Below are 17,244 nucleotides of genomic sequence, written 5' to 3'. Positions count from 1 at the left end.
GTACCTGGTGGGTCCATGCCCAGGTGTCCCCCTGAGAAAGCACACCATGCAACAGACCTGACATAAGGAAAGTTTATTGTGGAGGAAGGGAGGGGAGCAGTAGTGTGGAAAGGGGGAAGAGGCAGAGAAAGGAGAGAGAGAGAGAGAGAGAGAGAGAGGGAGAGAGAGAGAGAGAGAGAGAGAGAGAGAGAGAAGGAGGGAGGGGGTAGCGAGCAACGGTGCAGGGAGTAATGGTGGCAGGTGATGATGAGATGATGTAACTGTTGCTAGGTCACTGTTGGGAGGAGTCTAGAGAATTGTCTGTAAGCCAACACCTTCCACTCCGTGGGTCCTGGGAATCAAACTCAGGCCCTTAGACTTGGCAGCAAGTGTCTTTACCTACTGAGCCATCTCGCCTGCCTCCCACCTCTGCTTCTGAATAGTGGGAGAACACTGTCCTCACAGCAGACAGGCTGGTGTCCCGCTGTCCTCCAGTTAGCCCAGTGATCTCAGTAACTGAGGGAGTCTGTTCCCAGCCCAGAGACTGGGATAAAACTCCTTAAACTTTTCCCAAACTGTGACCTCTTTTTAATCTAAGAAACTTATATCCAACCTCAGATACATGGATATATAAAATAGGTATACAAACCACGAATTTAAGTAACGATAGATCCTTAAGACATTTATTTTAAAACACTTTTTGTAAAGACAAAAACAAATTTGCATACTGATGAGGTGGGCGTGCTTGTTTAACTGTCCATAAAGGTTTAAATCTCTGTTAAATGTTGGATGTAGCAGCACACAGGCCCGAGTTTGAGTCCCAGGTCAGCCGTTTTGATTTTATATTCATTAGTGCTGAGAACGCTCCTCTGTCTCACAAAGATATCTAGTACAAAACAGCAGAAGGACATTTAAAGCCTTTCAGGGACTGTGAAAAGATTACCCCAGGTCAGAATTCATCTCATGATTTTATTTAAATGAAATTCAACTCAACGATTTTTAAAATCATACATTCAAATATATAATCCAATCTTAAAGACAGAATAGTTTGGGACTTACAGGCTATGGAATGAGGATTGGAGTAAATCTGCTTTCTATAATGAAACAGAGTCTTTCTTTCTTTTTTTTCTAAGATTTATTTCTTTATTATATGTAAGTACACAGTAGCTGTCTTCAGACACACCAGAAAAGGGTGTCAGATCTCATTACAGATGGTTGTGAGCCACCCTGTGGTTGCTGGGAATTGAACTCAGGACCTCTGGAAGAACAGTCAGTGCTCTTAACCTCTGAGCCATCTCTCCAGCCCAAAACAAAGTATTTCTGTAAGATCAAGGAAAATGCGCAGTAGAAACATTGCAATTTGTAACAACCAGTCCTGAATCAGAGCCGAGGCTTACTTCTTTCTTGAAGGCTAGCCAACTTAGTTGACCTGAGGCCCGAACCATTTGGCCACCCTCCACATCCTTCCAGTCTGGTAAGGAGGCTGAAGTTTTCACTGAGCCATCTCTCTGCAGGGCACCCACTGTGGTCAGCAATGGGGATGCGGTGGGCGCAGCGATCTCTGGGGTCCGGCGCTCCAGCTGGAAGCGGAAGAGCTCACGTCGAAGTAAGTTGCCCCCTCCACTCCCAGCAAGGAGAACCAAGATGGTCTCTTAGTCTCCAGGCTAAGAGCTGGCACTCATGCTTGAGAGCCCAAGGGAGGGTTGCCACAGACTTGGTGGCTGTCTGTGATGGAGTACCCGCTCACTGTTCTCCAGAGCCCTAGATCGTTAATCCAGCTGTCCATCTGCTCTCAGAGGCTCTGCCAAGAGGTTGGTCAGAGTGAGCTCCCTGGTGACTGGGACAGGCGCTCTGGGAGGAGAAGCCCCTTACAGAACAGCAGCTTCTGGAAGAGCCAGTGTCCAGGGGATGCCTGGCTCCAGGGGATGCTCCAAGTGCCTCAAGTTAGAATGGTGCATTTAGGGGTGAAGCAGGCTGCCATCTCTCCAGCTCCCCCGAGGACCTCTGCCAAAGGACTTGATGTGGCATTTGGGGCTCATCTCTTCAGGGGGTGGGTGAGAGGAAGACAGAAGAGAAAGGGAGGGGCCATTGAGGACTGTCACCACCATCCAGGAGGGGAGGAGTCAGAGTCGTGGTGTTCCAGAGGAGGGTCAGTCTCAACCCACTGGAGCGTGGGATGCATGGGAGGAGGAAGAGGGTATGAGAGACAAAGGCTGGCCAGGCTCTGGATGCTGCAGGACTCAGGAAGACATCCCTTAGAGGTTAGAGTCTTTCTAGGAGGTCCAGGGCTCAGGTCAGGCTAGATTTCCCAACCCCCACTCTGCCCGTCCTGGGGCTAGCATCAGTGTATGGATTCTCTGCAGGTGCTGTGGTCAAGATAAAGGTCTATGTAGCAGGGAGAGAGGCAAGGTGGGGTCTGTGGCGGGCACTGAGAAGGGGGGAGTGGGCTAGAGGAAAGCTGTGAATTGTATCCGCAATGATGAAAGTCAGGACACCCGGATGGCTGCCAGCTGGTCGGTCCTCCATGGCGGCCACCGTATACCCCTGTGGGTGACCTTTCTCCCCTCCGTTACAGTTGACCGCTTCACTTTCCCTGCCCTGGAGGAAGATGTGATTTATGACGACGTCCCCTGTGAGAGCCCAGACGCCCATCAGCCCGGTATGGCCTCTTGTGGCTCTTTTCCTGGCCTTTCTCTAGGTTGGGAAGGGAGAGCCATGCTTAGGTGGTGGTGGTGGGGTCCTCTTCCTCTCCTTCTGTCCCCAGCTTTCACAAACTGCAGATATACAAGCAGCTGATGACCCTGCCCTGGTCTTTGCCGTCCTCAGGTGGCACAGTGCATCTTCCTCTGGGCATCCTCAGTATCTGAAGTCATTTCCATGGGCAACAGCTGCCGGCATATCCAATGTAGAAACAGCACAGCCAGCCCCTCCTTCAAGGTCACATCCAATGTGGTCTGCTGGTCTGTCCCTAGAGACATTAGATCTTGGCATAAAAATAACCTCCCCATGACGGGAGGCAAAGTGCTTGCTACCAAGCAGGAGGCTTTAAGTTTGATCCCCAGAGCCCACATAAGAGATACCTCAGGCTAGCCCGCCTGGTCAAATTGGCAAGCCTCAGGTCCTCAGGAGAGCGCTACATTCAAAAAGCAAGCCTGACAGTTCCTGAGGCATACCCCCCTTCCCCCCACGTGCCCAGTTGGGTTCTGCTCCTCTAGAGAGAGGACACTCAAGTCATTGTCCCCATTCCTCCATTCAAAAGCATTTTCTGCTGTCTTTGAAATCGAGGAGAGTTCCTCCTGGATTCTAGGCCGGGTGCGCCCCCTCCTGGACGCTTGCAGACCCAGAGGGACCGCATGGACCACATGGGATGGTTGAGGAAGTCCCGCCCCTTCCTGTGTCTTCCCATTGATGCATTAGAAATCTTTCAGGGCTCCAGTTGGATTTGATTCTGATGGTTCCTCTCTTCTTTCGTAAAAAATGCCAAAGAGGCTGAGAGTGATCTTGTTCTCAGAGGGATGTGTTAAGAGGGAATTAAGGAGTCCTCCATGTCGAGCGTATTTCTCTTGTGTTCCTGGTTTTTCAGGCCCTTCTCCTATAGAGAGGTGAGGGACATGCTGGCATAGTCTCTGAGGAAGAGGAACTGAGTCTGGGGCCAGACCAGCACACTTGCTCCGTCTTCCCTCCCTTTCCTATGCCTTACCTATTGGGGTTCCAGATCTGGGTGGCTGGGGCCTCGGACTCACCAGATTGTTGCTGGCTGGCAGGGGCCGAGCGGGGCCTCGTTTACGAGGATGTGCATCGTGCAGGAGCACCGCGTGAGACCGAGGACCTAGGCTGGAGCTCTAGTGAGTTTGAGAGCTACAGCGAGGACTCTGGGGAGGAGACCAAACCGGAGGCCGAGCCCACTAAGCACCGAGGGTCCTTCCAGCCCAAGGTGAGGAGCTTGGGGGACGTTTCTCAAAGTCTGGACTCTTTCAGGAAGGGATGTGGGTGGTGAGGACCAGGCACTAGACCCCTGTCTGGGGACCATCCATTTCCAGTAATAGCGAGCGAATGCATGATCAGTAAGATCATTGGGTTATCCTGAGCTAGGAAGTGACCTGGGATCCGCTGTTTGGCCACAGAGGACCTGGACTGGAGACAGGCGCTCCCCCTGCCCCCTGCATTTCTGTACAGACTAGGTCAAGTGCTCATGATGTTCATGGGCTCAGGCCGGTTTTTAGATTTCTTCTTAACCCAGCTAAATGGGTACAGTGGATCCTGGGCTCATTCAACATAGCTCTCCTGCCCTGCCAGGTACATCCTTAGACCCACACAGTGCCATTTGCCCTGGGAGTGGACAGGTGATGGTGGTGTGTGAGCGATGGCCGCATCAGAGCTGCTCTGGCCAGGCGTGTGCTTTCCAGCTGTCTCTACCTCACGCAGCCTCCTTTCTCCCGTGTGTTACACGAGGAGCCTCTGGGCTGGAGATCTGGTTCTCCTTCTCCTGCTCCGTCCCTGCTCCTCTCGCGTTCCATGCGGAGTCTGAGATTCTGTAGGCAAAGCTGAAGGGTCCTGCTTGACCAGAGGTGACCGGCTGGCTCCCTTTAGATATGGGGGTGGGGTGGGGCACAAGCTGGCTGGGGTTAGTGACTAGCTCCAGCTGCACCCATGGACTACCTGGTAAGGCTTACAGTATTCCTGCCTGTTCCTAGGTCTCAGGAGCCCCCTGGGAGAGGTGTGCTAGCTAGTATAGTTCAGAAAGCCTTCACTCAGCTTTGTGGTGACCAAGCCCAACTGCCTGGACCCAGGACTTCTCAGGATAGGTCACAGGAAGGACCTTAATGCTCGCCAACCATAATGCAGAATTCTTTTTTTAAAAAATAGTTTAATCACCCTTTAAATGTCAATCTCTCTCTTTTTAAAGATTTATTTTATGTATACAAGTACATTGAGATGGTTGTGAGCCTTCATGTGGCTGTTGGAAATTGAATTTAGGATCTCTGTTCGCTCCCGTTGGTCCGGTTAAGCCCGCTTGCTCAGTCTCTGCTCACTCCGGCCCAAAGATTTATTTATTATTATAAATAAGTACACTGCAGCAGTCTTAAGACACACACCAGAAGAGGGCGTCAGATCCCATTACAGATGGTTGTGAGCCACCATGTGGTTGCTGGGAATTGAACTCAGGACCTCTGGAAGAGTAGTCAGTGCTCTTAACCACTGAGCCATCTCTCCAGCCCTATAAAGCAGACTTCTTCAGACCCTGTTGAGCGTTGTCATAGGTCATAGGAAGGATACTAAGAGACCAGGAAGACCTGACCCAGGTGAACCTTTATGGTCTAGGAGGAGATACTGGGTATGATACAGTTTAAGATTGATGAGAAGGACTCCGGATGTGGCTCAGTTGGTAGAGTGCTTACCCAGAGTGCGTGAGGCTCTGATCCTTAGCACCTCGTAAACCAAGTCTGGCGGTGCGCAGCTCTAATGCCAGCGCTGGGCTGGTGAAGGCAAGAGGGTCAGAAGTTCAAGACTGCTATCTGCTGCTTAGAAGCCTGAGGTCAGCATGGGCTCCACGAGACCCTATCTTTGTAAAGAGAAAGAGAGGGAGAGGGGGAGGGAGAGAGAAAGAGAAACCTTTTTTGTTTCTATGAGTGCCTGGTACCTGTTGGGGACCAATGGGACAAACCTGAGGACTTACAAAGCCAGGTCAGAGTTGGGGCAGGATTCTTGAAGCCTAAGAAGATTTCCTGGTGCCTGCAGGCTGGAGAGACAGCCCATGCAGGCCTGTGACGGTTTCCTGTCTTCGGAGGGGGTATTCTATGCCCCCTTAGAGAGGAGGTGATACACCACAGACTCCCCAACGCCCTAAGTCACTTCTCCATGGAGATTAGGGTGTGTCAGACTCTGCTGCTCCAGATGGTGACATGGAGAATCGATGCCTTAGGCATGTTATGGTCCTTCCTCATCACCCAGGGCCGTCCCCCCTCCTCCCCTGCCCCCTTTCCTCTTCTTTGTTTTTTTGAGACAAGATTTCTCTATGTAGACTAGCCTGGCCTTGAACACAAAGTTCCTAGTGCAGGAATTAAAGGTGTGGGCACCACTATGCCTAGCTCCCTCCCACCTTCTTGCTGGGGACCTGAGAGGGACCTGCAGGAGGTGGAGATGGCAGACTTGTGCCACCCAACAGCAGCTTTAGTCTTTGAGAGCTGGTTGACATCACAGATACCAGGGACTTTCCTCCCAGGGACTCTCAAATCAGAGTTTGCCTTTTAACTCTCTGACATCAGGGGCTACAAGTGGCCCACAGAGCCCTAAGGAGTGCTAGATCTCTGGCTTATTGGGAACTTGTGCCTCTTAAGGGACTTTGGGCTAGGGTTGGATGGGGTTTTGCACTCTTCGTCCCCCAATTCAGGTCTAGGGGGTTTTAACAGGAGGGTCTTTTCTCTATGCATCTGCTAAGGCCGGTGTGCTCCCTAATGGCTCTAATGGCTGGTTCTCAGGCAGATGGGAAGGCGGGTGTGGCTTTTCCTCTCTGCCCTCTCTGCCGAGGGATGCTGCTAAGCACTGCCTGTAAGACTTTCCTCTCCAGAGCTGCTGGGGTCCCCGCTCTCTGCCTGGCATTGCAGCCACTGTGTGATTCGGGGCCACTGTTGCTTGCATCTGTGTGCTGCGTGTGCCGTGTGTGCTGCAAGGCTTTGGGTGGCAGGCATCTGAGGAAGCATTGTATGCTGTTCGTGGATTCTGACTAGAACCCCAGCTCCAAGCTAGCTAGTGGAGTCCCTACCTCAAAATGCCCGGGCCGATCAACTGTAGCTCCCAAAAATTGATCGAAGGGTCTCTAAAGGGACCTTAGAAGTTACTGTCTCAGATGTGAGCATCTGCCTTGAGCTTTGTTGGTCCCCAAGTGTCTGTTTTATTGGCCACCATGGTCAACAGATGTTGGCTGGGTGTGAGACCCCCTTTCTCTCTGCCTGTGACCTCTTTATAAGCAATTGTTGTGACCCACCCAGGGCAGTCTGGGAAGGGTGGGCTCATTACTGAAACACCCACGATGACTTCAGGTCCCATTCTGTTCAGCTCAGCCTGTGACCCTGGCTCTAATGCATCCCTATTCTTTTGACCCTTAGAGAGGTAAGGAGCCAGAGGCCAAGGGACTTGATGGCTTCTCTCTATAGCTGAGCAGGGCTTAGGGTAGAGCCCATCCTGCCTAGTGTGCTGGGGGTAAGCGGGCAGTGCTGCTGACAGGAACAGTTTCATTTATATGAGTGAAGCTCAGAGAGGTGAGGAGGTGACATGGTCACACAACAGCCAGTGACTGGCAAGGCCAGGATTCGGCTTTATATAAGGGTAAGAAGACATTATCCCTCTGTCCGTCTGCCATCAGTCATCCCTCCTCCATCCATTGATCCATCCATCCATCCATTTAATAAACCCAGAGGCTGTAGTAATAGATGGTATGCTATGGCTCCCAGCATTGAATCATTACTAAGCTCCAGGCTCTACATGGGACACGCGGAGACACGTATGCATCTCAATCATGCATAAATGTCTGCTTCTCTGTCTAGCGTTCTCCAGATAGCATGTGAGCCAGTTACCCACTGTTCATGCTTCCATGTTGTAGCCCATCCCTCCTTTCTTTCCTTCTGTCACTTCCCTTCTCCCCCCATCCCCTACAACCTCGATTCACTCACCATTTCCTCCAGGGAATGCCAGGGTCAGCTTGGGCTAGCTTGTCTGCATTATAAGTCCATGTTCAATGGTGTTACTTTGATAGCACCTGGCTGGCCAGGGTGAGGGTTTGCACACTGCGGAGACACCAAGACTCAGGGCTTGTATCCCCAAGAACCAGTTGGTAAGTATTTACTAGCTCAGCACTGCCTCTGGACATCCTGCTGTCTGTCCATCATCCATTTGCCCAGCTGGAGCTACCCATCCAAATGTAGACAATTGTTTGTTTATTTGTTCATTCACCTATCATACATCTATCCACCCTCCCACCCACCCACCCATCCATCCATCCATCCATCCATCCATCCATCCATCCATCCATCCATCCATCCATCCACCCATCCATCCATCCATCCATCCATCCATCCATCTACCCACCCACTCACCCATCCATCCACCCACTCACCCATCCATCCACCCACTCACCCATCCATCCACCCACCTACTCACCCATCCATCCACCCACTCACCCATCCATCCACCCACTCACCCACCCATCTACCCATCCACCCACCCACCCATCCATCCACACATCCACCCATCCACCCACTCACCCATCCACTCACCCACCCATCCATCCATCCACCCACCCACCTACCCATCCACCCACCTATCCACCCACCCACCTGTCCATCTGTCCATCCTTGTACATATCCATCTCTCTATGCCGTCCACTCATCAGTCCAGCCATCCTCTAACCACGTGTCCCTTTCTCTAGGCATTTGCCCACATAACTGTTCATTGTCCCTACCCTGTCACTCAACCCACCTACCCCCTGTCAGCCATCCATCTCACAACCTCTTATGCTGTAAGCCCCATCGTCAGGCCTGGGGTATCTAAGGATTGTTTCCCTTTCTCCATGAGAGGGACATCTGGGCTCACTTCCCTGTCCACTCTGCTGCCCAGCAGCTGGGATTCCCTGCAGTAGAGACCCAGTTTCAGCTGCCTGGCATGCTGAGCTGAAAGCCGTAGGTGCAGATTCCAGCTGGACGCACCCAGACTGCTATCCTGTCCGCCTGCCCCGATTGTCCGTCTGCCATGTGACCTGAGTCTCCTTTTCCCCTGTTGTCTGTGTTTTGTGTCCTCGCTGTCCCGCCTGCTCTTCTCGCCTGCTCTCCTTCTGCCTGGCCGCTTGGGGCCCCAGCTTTCTCCAGACCTGACTAGGCTAAAGGAGAGATACGTCAGGACTAAGAGAGACATCTTGGCTTTGAGAGTTGGGGGTAGAGACATGCAGGAGCTGAAGCTCAAGTGCGATTGTAAGGTACTGTCACATCCCTTGCTCCTGGCCCCAGGGGTGGGGGTGGGGCGTTCTGCTGGCCCACAGAGGAGTGGGGGGTGAGCCTGGGGAGTCTGTCACCTGGTTGTCCTTCACATCTGCACTGCAGGAGGGCGGAGCCATGAGCCAACTGTTCCTTCCACTTCCTCATTTTTGCCTAGACATGCCCCCCCCCCGCCCTGCCTTACACCTGCCACAAGGGTGCCAATGAGCCCCAAGAATGCCTGGTGGCATTGCACTTAACCCCTTGAGAATGACCTGGGGTTCTCTCTCTCTCTCTCTCTTTTTTTAAGATTTATTTATTATTATACATAAGTACACTGTAGCTGTCTTCAGACACCAGAAAAGGGCATCAGATCTCATTACAGGTGGTTGTGAGCCACCATGTGGTTGCTGGGATTTGAACTCAGGACCTTTGGAAGAGCAGTCAGTGCTCTTACCTGCTGAGCCATCGCGCCAGCCCTCTCTCTCTTTTTAATTCAGGTTCCTAGCCAGAACCAGGTAGCCACACACCTGTAATTCTAACTTGGGAGGCTAAGGCAGGAGGATTGGGAATTCAAGACCAGTGTGGGCTACATAGTAGGACTAGGCTTCTGGGTAACGCTGCTGACAGCAGTAGCTAGCCTTAACTGTGCACCACACAACATGAGCCATGGAGCCCTATGGACCCGGGTTCAGTCCCAGCCTCACTACCTCCTCTCTGAATGACCCTGGGCAGCAGACCCCTCTGGGTCCGCATTTCTCTGCCCTCAGTAGCAGCAACCCCAGGGTGGATGCTGGGACTGAATGTGAAGCCCGTAAGGTACTTGGTGACGTTTGGCTCTATGAGCTTAGTGATGGTGGCCACCGTTACTGTCCCCGGGGCACCCAGCGATGCCTGCCTTTCCACTGTGATTTAGCGTTAAGGAAAGTAGGCAGTGGTTGGTGGTCACTCCAGCAGTCAGCAGCAGTGTTGGGCTCTGTCTGGGCATGCTGGGCTCTGATGCTGTCAGTCATACAGTTCTGCCTGCATAGGAACCAGGGCCAGCAACAGGACAGGGAGGGACCCCAGCAGACATCGCTGGAGGTTGCGACCGATGAAGGGAGCAAGGAGAGGAAGGCAGGAGCCCATGGAGGCTTGCACGGTGTGGAAGGGCGCACATGCCAGGCCTGGGGAGCCTTCTGGGGTGTTCACCTGCTGTGCTCTAAGATGCCAAGCGGAAGGAAGGGCTCTGGTGACTCCCGAAGGCCCCTTGAACGATTCTGAGGTTAGACCCATTGATGGCTCCATCTAGGGATATAACCACCATAGTCCACTGTCTCAGAAGAGAGGCAGTTTCTGGGGTTGATGTCTGTTCCTCCTTTAGATTTTGGGTTTAGGTACTTATGATCCTTCTTCCCAAGAGACCAAGAATCATGACTGTGGATACAGGGAGGGGTGGGGACCCGCTTCCCTTTTCTCCTGTTTCCTGAAAACCTGTCTTGTTCCTAAAAAGCCACTACCCTGTGTTGGTTCTCCAGTCTCAGCCCCTCCCACCCCCCTCTCAGCAAGCCTCCCCCAGGCTCTCAGCTCCCTCCTCTCCTTAGGCTCTCAATGTCCCCAAGTTCTCAGATCCTCTAGGCTCTCATCCCCCCCAGGCTTTCAGTAACCCCCAGGCTCTTAGGTCCCCACCAGTTTCTCAGTCCCTAGGGTCTCAGTCCCCCAGGCTCTCAGCCCCCCAAGGCTCTCAGTACCTCTAGGCTCTCCCAGCTTCTCCTAGGCTCTTAGAACCCCTAGGCTGTCAGTACCCACAAGCTCTCAGTACCTCCAGACTCTCAGTATCCCCTCCCCAAGACTCTCAGTACCCTCAGGCTCTGGGTCCATCCTCACTCAGACCCCCATGAAGAGAAGTGTGTAGCTCCCTTCAGCTGGGAGCCAAAGAGCTGTCAGAGGTAAAAGTGAGAGCCCTGAACCCAGGAGGACCCTGTCTCCCAGATCTGCATCCTCACCTTTATCAGAGTCTGAGGAAGGAGGGGGTTTCCTGGAACATCCACGCCGTGGCTGTGGGGCTCTTCCCATTAACAGTGACACGAAATCACAATCTCTAATTCTTAGTCACACGGCAGGCACAGCCAGAGTGCCCACTAGTCCACACATGGCCCTTGTATTGGACGGGGGTCACCCTTGAGGAACATCATGGTAGCTAATGCTGCTGGTGCTGGGGTAGGAACAGGGCAAAGGGGCAGATGTTTCCTGTCAGGTCCGGGTATCTGCTTCCCACTCTGATCACCCTCCTTTTGCCTCAAGGCCCGCTTGGCTGGCTTTATTGGCAGCACCAGGGTGTGGCTTCTGCATCTTGGGGCCTCAGTGTTCCCTCCCTGTGGGCAGAGGCTCAGAATGGAACCCGGCTGTTGGGAAAGAGGGGTGGGGCTTCTTATCTGTCTCAGCAGATGAATCAATGGGACAGAGCTTGGGGAGCAGGTTGCCTCAGTGATCTTCCTAGATCTGCCTGGCCTGTTCGTTTTCTGCCCAACCTGGGAGGGTAGCTTGGGCTCTTCAGTCTGAGGTTCAGAGAGATGGAGTGACCTGTCCATTTGCTGACGAGTGTCAGAGCCGGGATTTGAACTCAGACCTGGCCCTTTCGCCATCCAACCACCTCTTTAAGTGGAGGAAAGAGGTTATATGCTCTTTCCTGTCCTCTGGGGGACCCTGGGGCATGGGTAAATCTCCCTCCCTGACTCTCCTGGTCTTGCTGCTCACCCATCGGGTGAGGGATGGAAGAGGGCTGGCTGGCTCTGATGTCTGGGCTGAGGTCCCTTGGAGGCAGGCGTGCCGGTTCCCCTCAGTCTCTGACGAGCCCCCTCTGCCTTTACCCAGATGACCCAGCTCATGAAGGCCGCCAAGAGCGGGACCAGGGATGGGCTGGAGAAGACCCGGATGGCCGTCATGCGAAAAGTCTCCTTTCTGCATAGGAAAGATGTCCTCGGTGAGCAGGGGCTTTGCTCAGCAGCGTGCTGGGGGTGGGGCGTGCTGGGGGTGATACCACTGGTGTCTGGCCTCTTTGGAACTGAACCCCAGATATCTGGGTCAGTCCCAGCTTGCTCCCCACACCTCTGACCTGTATGGTTGGTTTCTTCTGTGAGCCTTGGGGCCTCATGTCAGCGTGTGGCCCTGGCTGTTGCCCTCCTGTCTCCTGGTTCACCTGGCCTTTTCTAGAATGTTCTTTGTCCATCTTTGTCTCACCAGTACTTATTGAATGCCTCCCAAACACTGTCCTCAGTGACTCTTAACAGCATTTCTTCCTGGGGCTCCGGGTGCAGAGGGAAGGCAATATACAAATAGGGAAGGGTGGCTCATGAGATGCTGGGGAGCTGAAGTCAATGTTTGTGAAGTATCTTCGGGGTAGGAGTATCATGTGCCAATTTGCAGATGAGGGGACAGGTGCAGAGAGGTAGTAGACTTTCCTAAGGATGCACCAGCATGGAGGTGGAGGTCAGGGTAGCTCTAAGGGCCCACTGGATGCTTACTCTTGACCTTAAAGACCTGAGAGTCACCCAGGTTTTAGACAGAAGTTTCCCATGGTTAGGTTCGGTCAGTTGACCATTTATTTATTCAACAGCTGTGCACTAAGGGCTGTTATGAATAGGACCCCACAGTCCTGAGATATGGCTGTGGGCAGAGTGGCTAGGAATTCTGCCCTGGCTTCTGGAAAAGCCAATGCTCTGGCCAGACGAGAGATGAAGGTGTGAGAAATGGGGTAGTATGATGTCCTTCAGTCACAACAGGCGCTCTAGGGGTGGGGGAGGGGCCGGGGCGGGTGGTGGAGGGAGCAGAGGAGGAAGATGGGGTGTGTGTGCCGAGTCCTCTGATGAGGTGGCATTTCACCCTCTGGGGTGAGTCATGCGAGTGGTTGAGGGGAGGGTTGCGTGAGGAAATGACGCAGGTGGAGAGAGGGTCCTGTGTTGCCTCTTTTTTTTTTTTTTTTTTTTGCTCACGTCTCAGCTGCCTGGGCCTTCATGCTCTGCAGGCACCAACAAGGCCGGCAGCTCCTGCACCTGCCAGTGCAGGCTTCACCTGGGAGTAGCTACCAGCAGGAGGCGAAGGTTCTTCTGTCCTCATGCTCACCCGCCATTGTCTTGGTCTTCTCTCTATCCTGGCCACTCTTCCCAGAGAACCCAGTTTCTCTGACCTCCCCCCTCCACCCAAGTGTCCAAATCCCACCAGGGTACTGATCCCCTCTTCCGGGTATTGTTCAGACCGGGGCCCTCATTGGGTTCCCAGCAAGACTCAGCACCTGGGATGTGTTGTCTTTGGTGACAACAGACAAGAAGATGCGGGGACAGAGATGTAGGGCAGTAGGTTAATGGTTAGTGATGTCTGGGCAGAATTCTGAGGGTGCCTCCTTGGCTGGGAGGAGGCCTCATCCGGGGAGTGTCTGTTGCCGGTCTCACACATGGACTGGCGCTTGGAAGGAACATGGCTCCAAGCCAGGGAGCACCCGTTGCGAGCCTCCATTGGGAGCCTCTGTTCCAGCCCTACTTTCTCCTCCGTGCATTGGGGCTGATAGCGGTTGCCGTCCTCTGAGGCCATGTTAGTGTATGTATGCAGGAAAGAGTCCTGCCCAGCAGGCATCGTTCTTGAGGCCGGTCAGCCCTGGCGGCTTTTGATGCCAGGATGGTATCATGCTGACTTGGGTCCCATCCAGTCTCCATGGCCTCGCAGCTGGGATCTCACCCAGTTCTCACAGAGGTAACGGGTAACACCGGCCAAACTGATCACTGCCTCACACACTCAGTACTGTGCTAAGTGGGCTGGACAGAGGCGGGGTACTTAGGGTTTATTCTCCTCCTTCCTTTTGGAGAGAGCCCGCGGTAGACAGCCTGGAGTAGACAGGGAGTAGACAGGCCTGGAGGCTGGGGACTCTTTCTGGGACACCCTCTCCACTCCGCCCACTAGCCCTGGGCCTAAAATGACCCTCCCCCAGGGACGTTATTAATAGCTGGGCGGCTCGGATCACAGGCCAAGAATGTTACCCAGCAGCTCATGGGGGAAGAGGAAGCCACGGAGTCAGCGACTGGGGTGGGTGCGCTGTGATGCCCGAGGCAATATGTGGGCCAGGCAGGAGGGTCTTCGCCAGCCACACCCTCACCCCCATGCGCTCATCCGCTGTCCGTCCTCCTCCTCCTCCTCTGTGTCCTGCTCAGGTAAGGGCCTGACTTCATGAACTGCTTCTCCAGCAGCTGGACTGGCTGTCACTTCTCGTTTTTCTCCGTCTCTCGCTTCCTGCCATCCGTGGCTGCCATGGGCTCCGGAGCCACTGAATAGCAAGGACGTATCACGCTGAGCCTCTCGTGGGAGACTCGGAGCCTGGAAGGATGGTCCTTCTGCATCCCGCCAGGCCTCCTTTTTGTCTTAGGGGCTTGGGCTGTTGTTGGGCATTTTTTTTTTCTTGCCATAGGCTAAGCCCAGCCGCAGTGGACTGGAGTCCCTGCCCCACCCCGCTGAGCCTCCTCTCTCTGGGCATCTTTGTATTTTTTTAAAAATGGAAGTGCAAAGCTGATGGTTTGATTCCTGTAGGGCTCTGTCTTCTCATTTCCCCCTTTGGCATCCAGATGAAAACTATTTTTAGTGCCCAGGGATGGGGACATGAGTGGCTGGCCCATGGCTGGCTGGAGCAGGCGGGTCTCAGCAGGGACAGTGACCCCTCTTGTGGGGCCTGAGAGTTGGAGTTGGAACTGACCCATTTGGCTCAGGGGCAGCTGTTTTCAGATGGGATTGGGGTTGCCTGATTGGTTCTCATCTCCTGGGGCCTGAGCAGAGCGTGCCATGCCATTGGGTCCCCACCTTAGCTGTGCCATCTTCCCATTTGTCTTTCCAGGTGACTCAGAAGAAGAAGATATGGGGCTCCTGGAGGTTGGTGTGACAGACATCAAACCTCCCGCGCCAGAGCTGGGCCCCATGCCGGATGGCTTGAGTCCTCAGCAGGTCTGTGGGGATGTGGGGAGGTCTGCAGGGAGAGGCTCCCAGCCTGGTGCCTGGGGCCATGCAAGTTAGAAATCTGAGTGACTATGGACATGAGGGTGGCCTTTGGTAGGGAACTGGACACTGTGTTTCATGCAGTGTGTGTGTGTGGGGGGGCTGGGGATGGTGAGGTACGTTTGGGTTGCTTACGACCCACTGACCTCATGACCACCGGAACAGGTGTGTCTCTCGGTGTGTCCCATGTGGCTCTGGGGCTCCTGTAGCTGTCGGGTCCCCTTCTTGCCTTTGGGATCCTTCACGCATTAGGTACTGGTTCTGTTCCTTGGTTCCCACACGCTGACTGTACTCTTGGCCCGAGCAGGTGGTCCGGAGACACATCCTAGGCTCCATCGTGCAGAGCGAAGGCAGCTACGTGGAGTCACTGAAGCGGATACTCCAGGTATCTGCAACTTCGGAGGACTCCTGGTCTTGTGGGATGAGGGCAGGAAGGGCCCTGGAGGAGGATGGTTTATAAAGAACATTTGGGGATTGCCGGAGTTTTAAAGCAAAGACCTTTTTCTTAGGAGGAACCAACCAAGTGGGACACCAGGTGTTTCCATGGCCTCTGTTTACAGGGAAAGCTGTATTTTGAAGTAAAATTGGGGGTCTCAGAAATGCGAGCACGGAAGCCATGTTTCCTTTTGTGCCTGGAATGGGCTGTGTCTTCTTGGCCATTCAGATAATCTTCAAAGCAAGGGAGCAGGGGACGGGTGACCCCTCTTTCTCACACTGGAGTTCCCGGGGAGGGGGGCACTAAGCAGATGCTTGAGTGACATGTTGTATGTGTTACCCTTGTCTGGTTTGGGCCTCCGAGACCTAGACTCCTTAAGGATGTCAGAGTAGGCCACCAGCAAAGTGAACTGCTGGTGTGGGGTCAGTTTTGGACCCATACGAGGGAGCACAGGCATCAGACGAGGTGACTGGAGAGGGTACTCTATCCTTGAGAGTTCAGGAAACTGTGGTGACCAAGGACCTCGCTGCTTAGCCACACAGATGGCTCCGAGTTTCCCTGCCAGCCGGCCTTGGCACCGAGCCTCCTACCCAGAGTCCTCACACACACACACACAGATCGTGTAGAAGTGATTCTCTGGCTCCCAAACCAGCTTAGCATAGAAGTTCTGGGGGTTATGGAGTGACAGAGCCAGGGCAGAAATGTCACATTTGTGGAAAGCCTTTTAGAAACTTCTACAAGGAACGCAGGATGCTTCTACCTGTGCCGCGAAGGCTCCGCTGTGGGTGGGGTGGGATGGGGTGGGGTGGGGTGTCTGTCCAGTTCTCAGCCTGCCTTGTCTAGATGGTCTTGAAGATCGCTGGTCTCATCCCCCCCCCCCATCCTGGCAGGATTACCGTAACCCACTAATGGAGATGGAGCCCAAGGCGCTGAGCGCCCGCAAGTGTCAGGTGGTGTTCTTCCGCGTGAAGGAGATTCTACATTGTCACTCCATGTTCCAGATCGCTCTGTCCTCCCGCGTGGCCGAGTGGGACTCCACAGAGAAGATTGGAGACCTCTTTGTGGCTTCAGTAGGTGTTTCTACTTGGATTTAATGGCTCAGCCTCCACCCACACTGGGTTGCCTCATCAAAATCAACGATGTCAGAGCCCCCCCAGTCACTATGTCCTGCACGACAGGTTGAGCATGATGACATCTTGATGTCCCAGAAGAGGTGCCAGGCCAAGATGGTGTTGAAGCCAGGGCATGGTGGCAGTACTGCCTGGAGAGCAGCCTCAGGGTGGTCTGACAGGGTGTGGGTTCCTTTCTAAACATGCCAAGTGTGATCAGTGAGGGTTTGCATGTCCTGGCCCAGGGTGCACTCAGAGCTCCAGGACAAAGCCTTAGGATGTAGGGGAAGAGCCCTGGCTCGTGGTCCAGGAGTCCTGGTTCCACAACCTCAGGTAGGTCTAAGGATGTCTCTGGGCTCAGATTCCACACCTCTGGAATGAGGGGTGTGCTGGATTCCTGCTCGTCAAACTGAAACCCTCAGACTTCAGAGGGGGAGGTGGTGAGAAGTGGCCAAGCCAGCTTTGCTTGGCTGTGAGCCTCTGGGTTCTGCTTCCGGAAAGGATGGTTTTAAGAATGACAGTGTTTGGGAGAAGTTAGATGGGGCATCTCAGGTGGGTGTGTCCAGGGGGCCATGGTGAGTGGTTGGCTAACTTCTACCTTCTGTAGTATAGCTGTAGATGCATGGCTTGGGGACATTTCATATCCTGGGCATGGTAAGAGAATAGATAGAGCCCAGGCAGCATCCCTGCCCTTGGCTGCCTTCTCTCCCCTATGGGTTCCGAGTTGCTGTAGACTCTGGCT

At 53.7% G+C, this 17,244-nt stretch overlaps 1 protein-coding gene across 20 annotated transcripts in view; it reads left to right on the top strand.

Annotated features, from left to right (window-relative positions):
- The window catches only part of Arhgef10l (Rho guanine nucleotide exchange factor (GEF) 10-like), a 151,523-nt gene that overhangs the window by 70,277 nt on the left and 64,002 nt on the right, over positions 1 to 17,244 (top strand). For 12 of the 20 annotated variants that reach the window (XR_003955020.1, XR_001784205.2, XR_003955018.1 and 9 more), the window contains 8 exons: positions 1,494 to 1,585; positions 2,555 to 2,638; positions 3,744 to 3,913; positions 8,831 to 8,947; positions 11,799 to 11,907; positions 14,800 to 14,906; positions 15,265 to 15,342; positions 16,284 to 16,463. Coding sequence is in view for 15 of the 20 variants with exons in the window: in XM_030253821.1 (XP_030109681.1) it covers positions 1,494 to 1,585; positions 2,555 to 2,638; positions 3,744 to 3,913; positions 8,831 to 8,947; positions 11,799 to 11,907; positions 14,800 to 14,906; positions 15,265 to 15,342; positions 16,284 to 16,463 (937 nt within the window). In the remaining 5 variants the exon portion in view is untranslated. Of the gene's footprint in view, positions 1 to 1,493; positions 1,586 to 2,554; positions 2,639 to 3,743; positions 3,914 to 8,830; positions 8,948 to 11,798; positions 11,908 to 12,894; positions 14,126 to 14,799; positions 14,907 to 15,264; positions 15,343 to 16,283; positions 16,464 to 17,244 lie in introns of those variants that run through there. The other 8 variants (XR_003955021.1, NM_001112722.1, XM_030253822.1 and 5 more) reach the window with 2 other exon arrangements.

This window comes from Mus musculus, chromosome 4, assembly GCF_000001635.26.
Source record: "Mus musculus strain C57BL/6J chromosome 4, GRCm38.p6 C57BL/6J".
NCBI classification, from domain to species: Eukaryota; Metazoa; Chordata; class Mammalia; order Rodentia; family Muridae; genus Mus; species Mus musculus.
Note: the sequence above shows the minus strand (reverse complement) of the source record. Positions and strands in the feature narration are given on the sequence as shown.